General features: G+C 43.7%; 1 protein-coding gene across 7 annotated transcripts in view; it reads left to right on the forward strand.

The window, feature by feature from the left end:
* The window catches only part of arhgef9a (Cdc42 guanine nucleotide exchange factor (GEF) 9a), a 404,937-nt gene that overhangs the window by 252,166 nt on the left and 138,321 nt on the right, over positions 1–14,450 (forward strand). For all 7 annotated transcript variants that reach the window (XM_078547438.1, XM_078547441.1, XM_078547439.1 and 4 more), the window contains 3 exons: positions 8,222–8,413; positions 10,965–11,144; positions 12,826–13,058. In XM_078547438.1, the coding sequence (XP_078403564.1) occupies positions 8,222–8,413; positions 10,965–11,144; positions 12,826–13,058 (605 nt within the window). The remainder of the gene's footprint in view (positions 1–8,221; positions 8,414–10,964; positions 11,145–12,825; positions 13,059–14,450) is intronic.

Here is a 14,450-nt window from a genome sequence, read left to right on the forward strand (position 1 = left end):
GTCTGCGGGAGCATCTGGGGGTGATACATGAGGCTATGCTTGGCTTGGTCTCTGTGGTGGAGGAGTCTACGCGGACGCTCACTGAAGCAATGAACCACATGTCCAAGTGCTAAGCGTCCTCCATGGATACAGTGGCGACTCTCGTGGAGACCCTCCTCCAGGAGACCAGGCAGGGCTTCCTGGGGATGCACTCTGACCAGCAAGCCCTCACGTCGGCAATGAGCTCAGCTGGTCACTGCCAGTGTGGGAGATGGTGTGGGCTTCAAGCTTCCCAGCTCGTTGCCCATCCATCCATGGTGAGCAGGGAGGTCCGAAGTGACCTCACGTCGGTGCAGCAGCTGCCTGTCCTCTCTGCGGGCTCCTCTCAGGGTGCTCCGGATGAGGGCACCAGCTCCTCCGCCCCTCTCCCAGTGACCGTATCATCCGGTGAGGCTGCGACGACTGGGAAGATGCCAGCTGTGGAACTGGCAGCTCCCTCCCAGGCTGGGCCAGCACAGGCTCCACGGGCCAGAGGACGACCACCAAGGTCATCGAGGCCAACAGGACAGCAGAGTCAGCAGGCTGGCTCAGGTGCCACTCCGAACGACCAAGAGGTAGCACCCGTAAACGAAAGCATAAGGCACATTAGGCACACCACGGGTTTTTCACTGGTGCTCTTGTGTTGGCCTGAGATGAGGTCCTTATGATTTCTTTTTGATTGTTAACACTATTGTTTTCTATTTGTGATAAGTTCTTTTGCTTCACACATTAAATGCAGATGTGTGACCATGGCTGAGGGTGCCTCGTTTCTTCTGCATCTGGATGGTTGACAAAAATGTAATGAGTGATTTGTTGGACATTCAGCTTTATTTACAAGGCCCTCAGTTAGTGCTGCTAACCTGGCAGATTTTGCACTTAGGTGTTGAGTATCGAGACAGCAGCCCAGGCTTGTCCTGGTGATCCATCTGTGTTGTGCCAACTGAAGGTTCATTGGATTAGAGCATCCCGGGTGTCCCTGCCTCCCTGGAGTAGTCCTGGGTCAGTGTCTACCCCCTCAGCATTTCCCTGTGCTTGCTCATCCTCTGAATCACTGCTGGACTCATCGTGTGCAGCCGCAGCCACTGCGTCAAAGTCTTCATCATCCACAGCGTCCCCCCCTTTCCAGCGCAAGATCGTGGAGAGCGCAGCATGCAACCACTATCACCGACACACGATCTGGGGGGTACTGGAGTGCGCCCCCTGAACGGTCCAGGGACATGAAGCACATCTTGAGAAGGCCGATGGTTCTCTCCACCAGAGCCCTTATGGATCCATGGCTCCTATTGTAGCGCTGCTCAGCTTCTGTTCTTGGATGGTGGAGAGACGTCATGAACCACCTTCTGAGGGGATAGCCCTTGTCACCCAGCAGCCAGCTATCAAGCTGGGCCGGAGCACTGAAGAGCCCCGGCACCTGGGAGTGTCTGAGGATGTAGGCGTTGTGGGAGCTGCCTGGGTACCTTGCACAGACTTGTAGAATCAGCATCCTGTGATCACACACTATCTGCACGTTCATGGAATGGAAGCCCTTCCTGTTGATGAAGGCACCGGGCTCACCTGCTGGCGCCTTGATAGCCACATGTGTACAGTCTATTGCACCCTGGACGCAGGGGAAGACAGCAATGGCCACAAAGCCTCTGACTCGCTGTGCCTGACTTGCCTGGTCCTAACGGTAGTGGATGAAGGTTAATATATGCCTGAATAGAGTGTCTGTCACCTGCTTGACACAAGTGTGGACAGCTGATTGGGAGACACCGCAAAGATCACCTACCGAGCCCTGGAAGAAGCCAGAGACATGGAAGTTGAGGGCGGCTGTGACCTTTAGAGCCACTGGCATGAGGAGTATGCCCACACAGTTAGGGGATATCTCAGACCCAATCATCTGACAGATATAGTCGACTGTCTCTCTTGAGAGACGGAGCCTCCTTTGGCACTGTACCTCAGACATATTGAGGTAGCTGCTTCGCCGCCTCTATACCCTGGCAGCAGGATAGTGGCACATTCTGCGGCCCATTCCACCTTGGATTACCTCTTGGCCCTGCGCCCCTTGTGCCTGTGCCTGTCCTCCCAAAGGTGGCTCCCCTGGAGGCTGAGTGTGTACTCCAGGCAACCTCCCGCTTCTCGCCCTCCCTTCCTCCTCAGAGGAGCTGCCTCCAATGGACAGATTAGCTCCCATACCAAGGCTAAGGGAAGGCTTCCCGAAAACTGCAGACCCTGAAAAGATTCCTCACTGCAGAGTGCTGACCTGAAGATTAAGAGTCCAAAAAAAGCAGCTGGGATGCGTTCTGAAGTACTGCAGATCACACAGGCAAGTTTGAAAAACTTTTAACAATAAATACTTAACAGAGCAGATTCACGACCCCACTGAGTCCCCTTAATCCGCCTGTGGATAAGGTTAATACAAATGTCTCCTATCCGCCTGCCTGTTGCACCCGTGCACTGACCTGAAGATTGCACGGGCGCTGAAAAATTGGCGTCGATTGAAGAATTAAGTGCCTTAAGTGGCCCATTAATTAATGGTGAGCGCGCGTTGGACTTCATCGCGTGCCCGCCCAGCGAAATATTGCGATGGTGCGCGGTGACATCCTGACGCTCGCCCAACGTCACCGCGTCATTTTACGCGCAGACGTGTGGGGCCCACCCACCCCCCCACACATCAAACAGAAAACTCTGCCCCAAGTGTGGCCTAACCAAGGATCTGTTCAAGTTTAGCATAATTTCTCTGCTTTTTAATTCTATCTTTCTAAATGAACCTCAGTGTTTTGTTTCATTTGTCTCTGTCTCCCCGGCACTCTTCCATTTTTGAATGACTTCATAGTGTCTCTGCTATCTCTTTCCTAACTTCTTCCATTATGCAATCCATCATTTCAGGGGTTTTAGCCTCTCGAAATTTGATTAATTTATCAATTATCTCTTCCCCTTCTATCTTAAATGTCTTTCTATATATTTTTATCTCTTCCATTGTCGTATCTACCATATTACCTTTCTGTTAAATACAGAGACAAAATAATTACTTAATATTTCTGTCATTTTGCTGTCATTACCTGTGAGTTTATTGTACGTATCCCTTAGTGGTCCTATCCCTATTCTGATTTTTCTTTTGTTTTTTATGGGCAGAATATTGAGCTCCTCAGACGGGCGCGCGCCTGATACGAACGAGTGTATAATGACACGCAAAACTATATTTCGGTCGGCGGGCACACGCAGGAGTCTGCAGCGCGCCCGCCAACAATTAACGGGCCTATTAAGGCCATTAAAGTAATATTTAAATGAAATTTTTTGCTGCCTGTTCAACCTTACGTTGGCGGGCAGGTGAAAAGACCAAGTGGCCTTTGGATTTTTTAGGAAACCTCATCCACAGGCGGGATGGGCTTTCCAACAGCAAATAAAAATTTTAAAATTTCATTCATAACATGTCCCTGCTCATGTGACAGAGTCACATGAGGAGACATTTTTTTAACGTTGCTTAAGTTTTTAGTTTTCTATTTTAAAAATCTTCAGCTCCCTGAGGTGGCTCTGTGCCTCAGGGAGCTTTTCCTGTGTGCACCCGCGCGCATGCGTGAACCTTAGTGCTCGTGCTCCTCCCGCCCCCACCCCGGCAGCGCTGAGCGCTGCAGCATGCATTTTATGCTGGATGGCCATTAATTGGACAGCCAGCATGAAATCGCGGTTGGAACCTGATAGCAGGCAGTGATTTGCTTCCCAACCACTCCCGGGCCTGCCCACCGAGCCCACCCGACCACCGGAAAATCCTGGCCTATGTGTCTTTCGAATACTTAAACTTTTTTTAATATTCCATAATAATGTTGTCGGTTGTTTTTGCCTTCCTATTTTTTCATGCTTCATTCCTAACCTCTAGCATTTCTTCCTTATCATCCTTTGTTGTCTATGTACCTAGTGTATGCCTTTATTTTAGTTTCAACTTTGCCCTTTTTTTAATTCCTCCATGATATGTTATTATTGGCTAGTTTGTTATTGCTCTTTAGTATGAAATATTTCTCCTGGACTTCATTGACCACGATTTTAAATGGTTCCTTACCTTGCTCTATTACCTTGTTTGTAAATGTTTTCAATTTATTTTCCCTATTTCCATTCTCATCCCTTTAAAATCAACTTTTTCCAATTTATTACTCTGGTCTTTGTCTTATCACCATCTCAATATTTATCTTAAAACTTAATATATCTTGATTGCTATATTGCCTACACTTCTTACCTGTTCTAATTCATTTCATATGGCTAGATCATAAAATCGTTAGAAATAGAAGCACTGGCCCATCAAGCCTGCTCCGCCACTCAATAAGATATGGCTGATCATTGGCTGACTGTGGCCTTAACTCCACTTTCCTGCCTGCCCTCCATAACCCTTTACTTCCTTGAAGATCAAAAATCTTTCTAACTCAGCCTTGAATATACTCTATGACTCAACCTCCACTGCTCTCTGTGCAAGATAGTTCCAATGACTAATGACCCTCTGAGAAAATCCTTGCCCCTCTGAGACAAAGCTAAGTCTGGGGGTTTCTCAGCAGGGACAGGAAGAAAGAACACTGAGGGAAGTGGAGGGGCAAGGGGGATGGGAGTTGACTTAGAAAGTCCAGAGGGAAGCTAGGGGGCTGACAGACCTTTGTGTGGTTGGGGTGGGGGTGGATGGTGGCGGGTACCCCGATCAGGAAAGGGGACCAGTGATGGAAGCGTCCTCCAGTCTTTCCAACCTGAGGCCTGAGTAGCCTTACCTGCTGGGCTTCCCCCTGCCCCACATCCTCATCTCCTCTCACCAGCCACAAAATTGCACCTGAACAGTAAGCCAATAATTGGCCACTTAAAAGCCTCAATTGGGATAAGGATGGGCAGGCTGCCCCAGCACCACTAATCTACATAAAATTTCTGACAGGTCGGGGCAGGCAGGTAGGTAGTGGGAGGCTAGCCCTTGAATCTTACAGGTCATGCTCCACCTGCAAACTCGCTGGCAGAGGCCTGTAAAAATCTGCCTCATGTTTCACTTATTCCTAGAAAATTGTTGGAGAAAATATTATTTCTCATTTAATAAGTCAGTGACACAGCAGAGGTAACTTTAGTTTGTATTATTGAAGTGAAGGACATATATGGGTTATTATTATTTGTAATAATTCTATCATGTTGAAGTCCATTTGTATCCATTTTTAAAGTACGGAGTTTATTTCAAAGTTCAGATCATGTGTTTTTTTTACAACAGGGGAAGCACATTACACGGGGGCGGATGGATCGCCTCACACCCCACCACACTAGAAGCAATGCTGGTATGGAACCGACCCATTCCATGCCAGCCCGCCCCGCAGCCATAACGTGCTGCTGGCAGGCTGAATTGGGGCAGTGTGGGACTTCTGCTCCTCACTGGGGAGAAATTTCCCACCCTTGGGAGCTGCCAGCCAATCGGATTGGCCAGCAGCTCCAGCAGTCCCGGCAGTGCCGAACTCATTAGTTGACACTGCCAGGCCTACAAGCAGGAACAAGAAGAAGGCCCATGGATCCTGGAGCCAGGTAAGTCTGGGGTCTTGGGCATGGAGGTTTTGGGCAGTTTAGGGAGGAGTAAAGGGGCAGTGGGGTTTGTGTGTTTTGTCGAGCAGGTGGGTAGGAAGAAAGGTGCTGGCCATATCTTCCCTAGGCTACCTTCCTGTGGACATGCCATCAGCGCTGGAAGCTCACACTAAATATTTTGATGAAACCTGGAGGTAAGTTCCCATCGATCTTCATTCCTTTTGTTTCGGGTGAGTGCTGATCAAGGCATCAAGTCTGGGCCCAAACTAATTTCTAGTCCAATTAACTTTTTCATAAGAACATAAGAAATAGGAACAGGGGTGGACCATTTGGCCCCTTGAGTCTGTTCTGCCATTCAATAAGATCATGGCTGATCTTCTTATGTTTCAATTTCCACATTCCCATCTAACACTGATAACCTTTGATTCCCTTGCCTAACAAGAATCTATCTACCTCTGCCTTAAAAATATTCAATGACCCTGCCTCCACCACCTTCTGAGGTAGGGAGTTCCAAAGTCGCACAATTTCCTCATCTCTGTCCTATATGCAAAGGCCCCATCCCTGAAGAAAGTAACCCCTTCCTTCCTGCCCTTTGAAAAAGTTTTTTTTTTTAAAAAGAGGGCTGCCCACCTCCCCCCACCCCTGACAGCCCAAGCCAACCATTTTATGGGGCAGAATTTTGCCGTTGGCAAGCAGGGGCGGGGCCCACTCGCCGACGCGTAAAACGATGTGGGATGACATCGGGCGGGACCCCCGACGTCATCCCGCCCCATTTAGATTTTCAGGAAGGTGGGGGCGCAGCAAAATCAGCTGTGGGCCCGCCGACCTGTCAATGGCCAATTGAGGTCATTGACAGGATCAATTATACAATTAAAGGACCTGCCCGTCCAACCTTAAGGTTGGTGGGCAGGCCAGGAGCCCCAGCGGCAAATAGAGAAAACATGAAACCTCATCCACCGGTGGGATGAGGTTTCATGTAGGGTTTAAAAAAGTTTAATAAATTTATTCTGTAAATTATGAACATGTCCCATCTCATGTGACATTGTCACATGAGGGGGACATGTTAAGGATTTTTTTTTTCTATTTTACATATTTTTAAAAGTGTCAGCGATCTCCCTGAGGCAGCACTTAGCCTCAGGGAGATGGTTGCTCTTTCATGCACATGCGTGAAAGAGCACACTCTTGCTTTTGAGGAATCCCCCCACCGCCCGCACAGGAAGCGCATAGCATTTACCGCCAGACGTCATGCTGGGCGGGCCTTAATTGGCCCGCCCATGTAAAATGGTGGCAGTGTCCGCTTGTCCAGCAAGAATTGGCACCCCGCTTGCCGGAGATTGGGTCGGTCCTGTCCACCCGACAGGCAGAAAATTCTGCCCATGGCGTGGGCAGGGTATTATCAGTGCCACTTGGCTTGTTAACAAGCTCAAGTGGCCCTAATTATTTATTTAAGTATGGCAGGTAGGCTGCCAATTTCAGTATTATCAATCTCATCTGGAAAGGTATTTCTGGATATTTTCAAAGAGAAGAGACAAACCTGGGAAAGATTTGTGCAGAGGAAGGAAAGGACCGAAGGTACTGAAAAAGAGAAAGGTTTTTAGAGACTTTTGAAGCAAAAGAAAGATATCACAAGATGAGATTTGGAGCAAAAGTACCAAAGAGCCAAGGAATGGTCACTGAAAGATTGGCTAGGGTCGATAGAGTGGATGAAGAAGGGAACAGACAGTAATCTGGAAGAGCTGGGACTTCAAGCTGAAACTCACTGTGGTAAAATGGAGAGATTGAGGAGAAACTTGGAAATGAAGACTGATTTTCTGGCAAATTGATTCTGAGACATGCAGGAGAGTACATGGAATGGAATGTTCTGGATTTACTGTTAGGAGCAGCAGATTAGAGTGGGCAGTTGTTCCAATTTGCCATTCTGTGTTTAGTTAGCAGTGGAAGTATTTTGGTATTAATCTCTCAATTTTTCTGCTCATCTCTGTAAGGTAATGCACAGCTCAACACTCATCAATAGGACTATTGCTTATGGGTCAAAATCAATTGAATAGTTTATACAGTTGTGCTTTAGATCCTTAGAATGTATCTTCAAAGAGATGTTCTAGTGGTTCAGTCGGTAAAGAACATGTAACTCAGGCATACAGGTCAAAAAACTAAGATTCATGCCCTGGAGCTGCGGTAGACATTTTGCAATTGCCTCCAGTGCCTCCTGGACAAGGGATTGAAAACTCTGTCAGAGTTGCTGCTCCTGGTTCCTATTCAATGATTGCATCTAGAATGTGTGAGCACTGCCAGTGGCAGAATCGGATTTGAGTGCAGTGCTCCTCTATAGATGAATAGTCCAATGATACTTATTGCCTAGAGTCACATACAGAATGACCATTTTAGCAAAACTTTGGTGGACTGTTTGGCAGCATGTCATCCCCTTTAGGAGTAAAGAGCAAAAAAAAAAAAGAGGCTTTGTATTATATCTTTGCACCCCAATGTCACCAGATACTTATGAACGTGATGATAACCATTTTGTCAGGAAATCCTGCAATGGTCCTGAATGTGCAGATAACAATCACTTACAAGTTAACCGCTTGGGATATTTCCCCCTACAGTTATTTAAATATCATCAGCAAGCTGTTGATTTAGAAACATTTAAAAAAATGATGCCAGTCAATTATCCATATTGTTTTTCTTCGTTTAATGGCAGCTTTGGGTGAACCAGGAAGACACTGTAGATGAAGCCAGTAGTGAGATTCAAAATGGGCATCTGGACCCAAACTCTGACTGCCTGTGCCTCGGCAGGAGTGTTCAGAACAGAGACCAGATGAGGGCAAATGTCATCAATGAAATTATGAGCACAGAACGACACTACATCAAACATCTGAAGGACATCTGTGAGGTAATAATAACATAACTACAGCTTAAGTTCCATCATACTAATAGTATACATTACATGGAAGTGCTTTGAAATACAAGAAGCAATTGCTACACATTTGTTCTTGGAAACATTCAGTGCTACTCTTCAAAATGTCATCAAGAGGTTTAGACTATTTAATTATTAACAAATTGTGTCTGCAACTAAAACTTAAAGCTGCAGTATAGTAAAATATCAAGTTACTCATAAAAAGGTAACATATTCTCATTTAAATAATCTTTCAGCAAAGTGAATTCCAAGTATAGCGATCGAATAATATTACAATTGAAATACTCACTGGAGGTAGGATAAAGTGTAAGATGTTTTAACTCACAATTACATTATGTATGCAGTGACTGTTTTTACCCCTGAGAGTTGAAACACAGGTGATTTGTATCTGCCTGTAACTCCCTCAATTCCATTGTTCAATATCATTTACATGAGTCAACTCTTCTGGTGGCTCAGTTAGTATGGGCTAATTTGTGAATGAGTCACATAATTAAAAATCCCAATGTGAACTCAGTTCATAAAAGTGGCATTTGGACTGCAACGTTTGGCCTTCGGAGCAGTGAGCACTTTGATTTCTATCCAATAACCCTTTAGTTTCAAATTGTGTGTGTGTGTGTGTCTTGTTTTTAATTGTAGTTCTCTAATATATCTCTCTGACTGTTACAATACCAAAACTAATAACTTGTAAATCATGTTTATTTTTGTAATGATTTTTAAAAAGGAACATTGACTAAGCGGCTCACTCCCTTTTTAAAATGTTGGGTTCGATTTTTTTGTCTTCAAAGTGACATGCTGAGACGGGGGAATGAAACTTGGTACTTAGGGCTAGAGTTTTGTGGCATCACCTTTAAAAATTGCAGGGGTCCTGGATATGGAAGTCCCACCCCCATTTCCGCCAGTTCCAATTTTTGCCAACAGGGGGAAAGGGTTATGACTCATGCAAGAGGGAAACCTGAACTCAGCAGGGCCATTTGTACTGAGTGCTGAATTCAAACAGGCCCCACTTTGGCTGTTGCAAGGGCCTTAGCCCACAGTGTGGGAGTCACAAATTGATGGAGTAGACATAAACACTCAAGAAGAGTAGATATGGTCTGCTTACATGTAAGGATCCGAAGTGTTTTAAATCCCCCACTCTTTAAACATGAAAAAACTCAGGCTGAAGCTATCAGCAAGAGTTAAAAAATATTCCTCTGCTGGATTGCTTTGATTGACAGGTCATCTGGTGTGGTTAGAAAAATAAACATTGCCATCTGGTCATGCAGTTTCAATAGAGGCATTTCTTGACATTTACCCAAGGGCTATTATAAATGCTTTGCTGAGTTTCAAAGCTATAATTATCTCAGCAGGAGGTTCTGAGTTCACAGTATAATTGACAGTTTAAATAGGATAGCAAAGCATTAGCTGTCTTTGATGTGGTGTCTCAATAGAAGTTTGTTTTTATAAGAAATCAATGACTTCAGATTTAAAAGCTTTGAATGGGTTTCATGAATGGAATTTTTTTCACTATCAAGTGTGTATGAATGTGAGGTATGGAACATTCAAAGTTTTTTTCATCTCCACGTGGCTCTTGAGGTCTGCCCATGGAAGGATACTGGGTGAGTGACAATAGAGGTGGCTTAGGGGCTATGAGGGGCCATGGGGGGTGGATGGGGGCATGAGTTGGCATGGTGGTGGCATGGAGCTATGAGGCTCCATTGGGGGATGGGTGGAGGGATGAGAGAGTGTCAGGGGCGAGGGCTAAAGGGCTTAACAGCTTTTTTAAAAAAGTACAAAGTCCCAGAGAACCAAGGTGGGCCTTCTAAGCAACCTGACTTGACACTCACCATGGACACCTATGATCTGCTTCTGAGGTCAGTGGGCCCAACGTATCCCATCCCCAGCTCCCTGGAATGAAAATTGGGTCTAAACAAACCCTTTAAATCAAGGTGGCTCTGCCAAACCCAAGCCAGGAGTTTTCTTGACTCGAGCTACATCCCATGGTAATGAAAACCTGGCCCTTACTGTTGGTATCAATCACTTCCCGATCAGATATACCATGGACTAGATATTGATTAAGGCATTCAGCCTTCTGCTCACTAATGGGAGTAAGAATTCCTCTATATGTAGCAGTAAATTTTGTGATGATTTCCTTTGGTATAACCCGTGTTTAAGACACCGTGTTTGATGCTGGCAGCGAAAAAAAGGTCAATTGGAGCCTTTAAGGCTGGACTAAATTACTGTTGCACATATTACCCCAGCATTTTAATAGATTCCAAACTACCTTTATCCATGACTTCATTCAAAATACACAACTCACTTGGCCCCCAAACAGAATGAGTTACTGCATATCAGATTCAACTCGTTAACCTCTCCCACAAATGTTTTATTCAAATGTTATTCATTCTATGAAAAGGTACTTGGATGAGGAAAAAATAGGTCAATAGAGAGTGAATATTGGACTTGCTATTCATGATTAATTATTATGATTAAATTTGCTAGCACATGTAAAGTTTGCTAGAGGCAGCTAAATTTTTTTTTCTTATTTTAGGGGTACCTTAGGCAATGCAAGAAACGCAGGGACATGTTCAGTGATGAACAGCTGAAAGTCATATTTGGAAATATCGAAGACATTTATAGATTTCAAATGAGCTTCGTCAGAGACCTGGAGAAGCAGTACAACAAGGAAGATCCTCATCTGAGTGAAATTGGACCCTGCTTCTTGGAGCATGTAAATTATAATCCTGTTAGATTAGATTATCATTTCCCATCATCTTCTTTTCTGTGTGTAATTGTTGTGTTCCTTTGTGCTGACCTGATGTGCTGCTACTGTAAAAAAAAATCAGAAGGGTATTGAAATTGCGGTGTGCTTTATTAATTGTTAATGTGTATGAAATTCCTCTGCCTGCTATTTTAATGAAAGCATTAATCCCCTTAATGGGCCTTCATTAAAAACAGTGGACAAAGGAATTTCAAATTAATGCATTCATTAGCAACATTGCACATCACAATTTCAACCCAAAGCTTATTTTGTTAACATTATCGCCTTTATTTGTACACCATCAATGGCACTTTTGTACATTTTTTTTCAAATGATTCTACCATTTCAAACATCAATATTATTGAATCGTGAAAATACGCCACAGAAGACAATCACTAGTCTCATCGAATCAAAACCAGCATTAATTTTTCAACAGTGGCTATTTAATTCTATGCAATTTTTTATGCCCCTTTTTGTGTCTTTTAACATTTCTTTTCAAATATAGTTCCATTTCAATCAATTTATACTCAATAGCCACTTGTAGTAAAGCAGGTCATTTTTAATAACTCTGTTCTAGTAATAACCCTGAGAACCTATGTGCAATCCCCTTATTATTGATTTGTCATAAATGGAAACAGTAACTGATAAAAGCTTAAAATATAGAGGGAAATATAGATGAGAGGAAGCAGATGGATTGTGTGCCTCTAAGGAAGCATGTTTAATTTGTTGTCCAATAATTGTACTGGACAAAAAATTGGATGGGCTCTGGTACAAGTATGTTAGCTTTTCACTTGATGTTCCTCCACAAGCTCCATCCAGGTAATGTTACATCCAAGTACAAAAAATAAAAATCTGCCCCAAAGTATGGCTAATCAATAACTGAAAAAACTCCCAACTCAAATAGGAAAATAGACACAACTCAGGAGCTTGGATTAAAGTAGTTGGAATGCTAGCTGACACCTGCTTCAGAGTACAAATAAAGAAAGAACTTGTTCCTTTTGTGAACTCACAATGTCACAAGGTGTTTTCCAGCCAATGAACTTGTTTTGAAGTGTAGTCACTGTTATAATGTAGGGAAACGTAGAAGACAGTTGGTTCATAGCAAAACAGCAAAGTGACAATGGCCAGATTATTTGTTTTAGTAATGTTGGTTGAGGGAAAAATATTGAGCAGAACACCAGGGAAACATCCTCTGCTCCAGTAAGGCCATGGGATCTTTTATGTCCGCCTGAGAGGACAGATGATGCCTCGGTTTAAAGTCTCATTCAAAAGACAGCACCCTCTCAGTGCTGCACTGTAATGTCAGCCTAGATTTTTTGCTCAAATCCCAGGAGTGGGACTTGAACCCACAACCTGCTAAATCCAACCTGCTAAATAAGAGGTAAGAAAGCTAACACTGAGCTATGGCTAACACCATGTGGGAGCAATTCTCTTTAAGATTTATCTAAGGATATAAAGATTGGACATAAAGAATTAAAATGCACTGCTTAATTTATTATGAACGTAGCCCCTTAATGTCAGCCAGTTATCTCTGCTGCCCACTCTGACGTATTAGTCTGTCAGCTCAGAAAATTGATTGTTTAGCCTTGCTTGCACATCTGATATCTGATACACACATACATATATATAATTTTTTTGTATTTATTTACAGCAAGATGGATTTTGGATTTATTCTGAGTACTGTAATAATCACCTAGACGCATGCATGGAACTTTCCAAGCTGATGAAGGATGGCAGGTATCAGCATTTTTTTGAGGCCTGTCGACTCCTTCAGCAAATGATTGACATTGCCATCGATGGCTTTCTCCTCACTCCTGTGCAGAAGATCTGCAAATACCCACTACAGCTTGCAGAATTACTCAAGTATACAGCTTTGGACCATAGGTAAGAATTGGGGAAAAAAATTGTTTTGAGGCCCATTGTCACTCATTTTAGAATATCACACTCTGACTGCCTTTGTGAGTTTAACATTGTTCGGCAAGAGCCAATGGCCTCACCAGGGGTTTGGGAGTGGACTGCCCATGGTAATTTACCTCAACAAAACTTGGGGCCTTCAGGGAACAAAAGTTGGGGAAAAAATATACCAAGTCATAGAATGGATCAACGAAGGATGTGGAAATTAAGTTCTCTAGTATCCCACGACATGCACTAACAAAAATGATTTTGTCTATTAAATTACTTGGGTAAATTTAGGCTTCCCTCTAACTAGCCAAAGACTAGCCTCTGGAAATGCGTGAGGTTTCTGCATCCAAATAAATAATGAATGGCACTGTCCATGCTGTTCCTAATTCTGACAGCTTCCAGTACATGCTGCATTGAAAAACTATGAAAGCACCTGCGGCTATACTCATTATTCTGAGATTTGGGGGAATACTCAGATAGTATTCGTGTTCATTAATGGTCAGTTAATGAATTGTTGCATTTGCGATTGCAACTCTTTTAATTTAAAAATAGGTATACTGTAGAACATAAATGATTTGAACTCCATTGGTTTGCACATGTCAGTAATCTGGATTAGATTGATAGCTTTAAAAAGCAAATGGAAAGCAAAGACAGATAGAAAGATAGGTTCTTGATGGGTAAGAGGATCAAAGGTTACGGAGAGAAGGCGGGAGAATGGGGTTGAGAAACTTATCAGCCATGATTGAATGGCGGAGCAGACTCGATGGGCCGAATGGCCTAATTTCTGCTTCTGTGTCTTATGGTCTTAAAGAGCTGTTGGAATTTTGCAGTGTGCTTTGCCGCAGCCCTTTGTCAGTTTTTGTAGATTATTCTTTACTTGAAACAAAATATTCACCAGCTTTGAATCTATAAACAGCTGTTTTATCCTTCCATGCTTTAAACCTTTAGCTTCGAACTTTTAGCTATAAAATGCACTAAGAACATGACAATTAGCAGGGGTCCATAAATCAGGGCCAGTATTTTGTGCTTGGCTTGTAGCATTCAGATTATGACTCCTGCTGCTAATTTAAAACTGCAGTTTTTATGTGGAGTTTAATGTGGAATTTGTCATATTGGTTTGAAATTTATATGATTGTTTAACATTAGTAACGTGAGCCATCAATATTCAATGGTTAGCTGGGCCTAAATGGCTGTGGGACGAGCTCCCCAACTGGAGGTGGGCTTGACCCCGGATTTTCCATGTGGGGTTGGGACACCCCCACTGTAAAATCTAATCCCTATTGTTTTGAGATTCTGGGAAAGAATGAGGAAAATTTGCAGTTTAGTTGGAAACAGAAAGGAAAATTCAACGGACTACTTTTCATAACACAGAGT

This window comes from Cetorhinus maximus, chromosome 8 (assembly GCF_964194155.1).
Source record: "Cetorhinus maximus chromosome 8, sCetMax3.hap1.1, whole genome shotgun sequence".
NCBI lineage: Eukaryota > Metazoa > Chordata > Chondrichthyes > Lamniformes > Cetorhinidae > Cetorhinus > Cetorhinus maximus.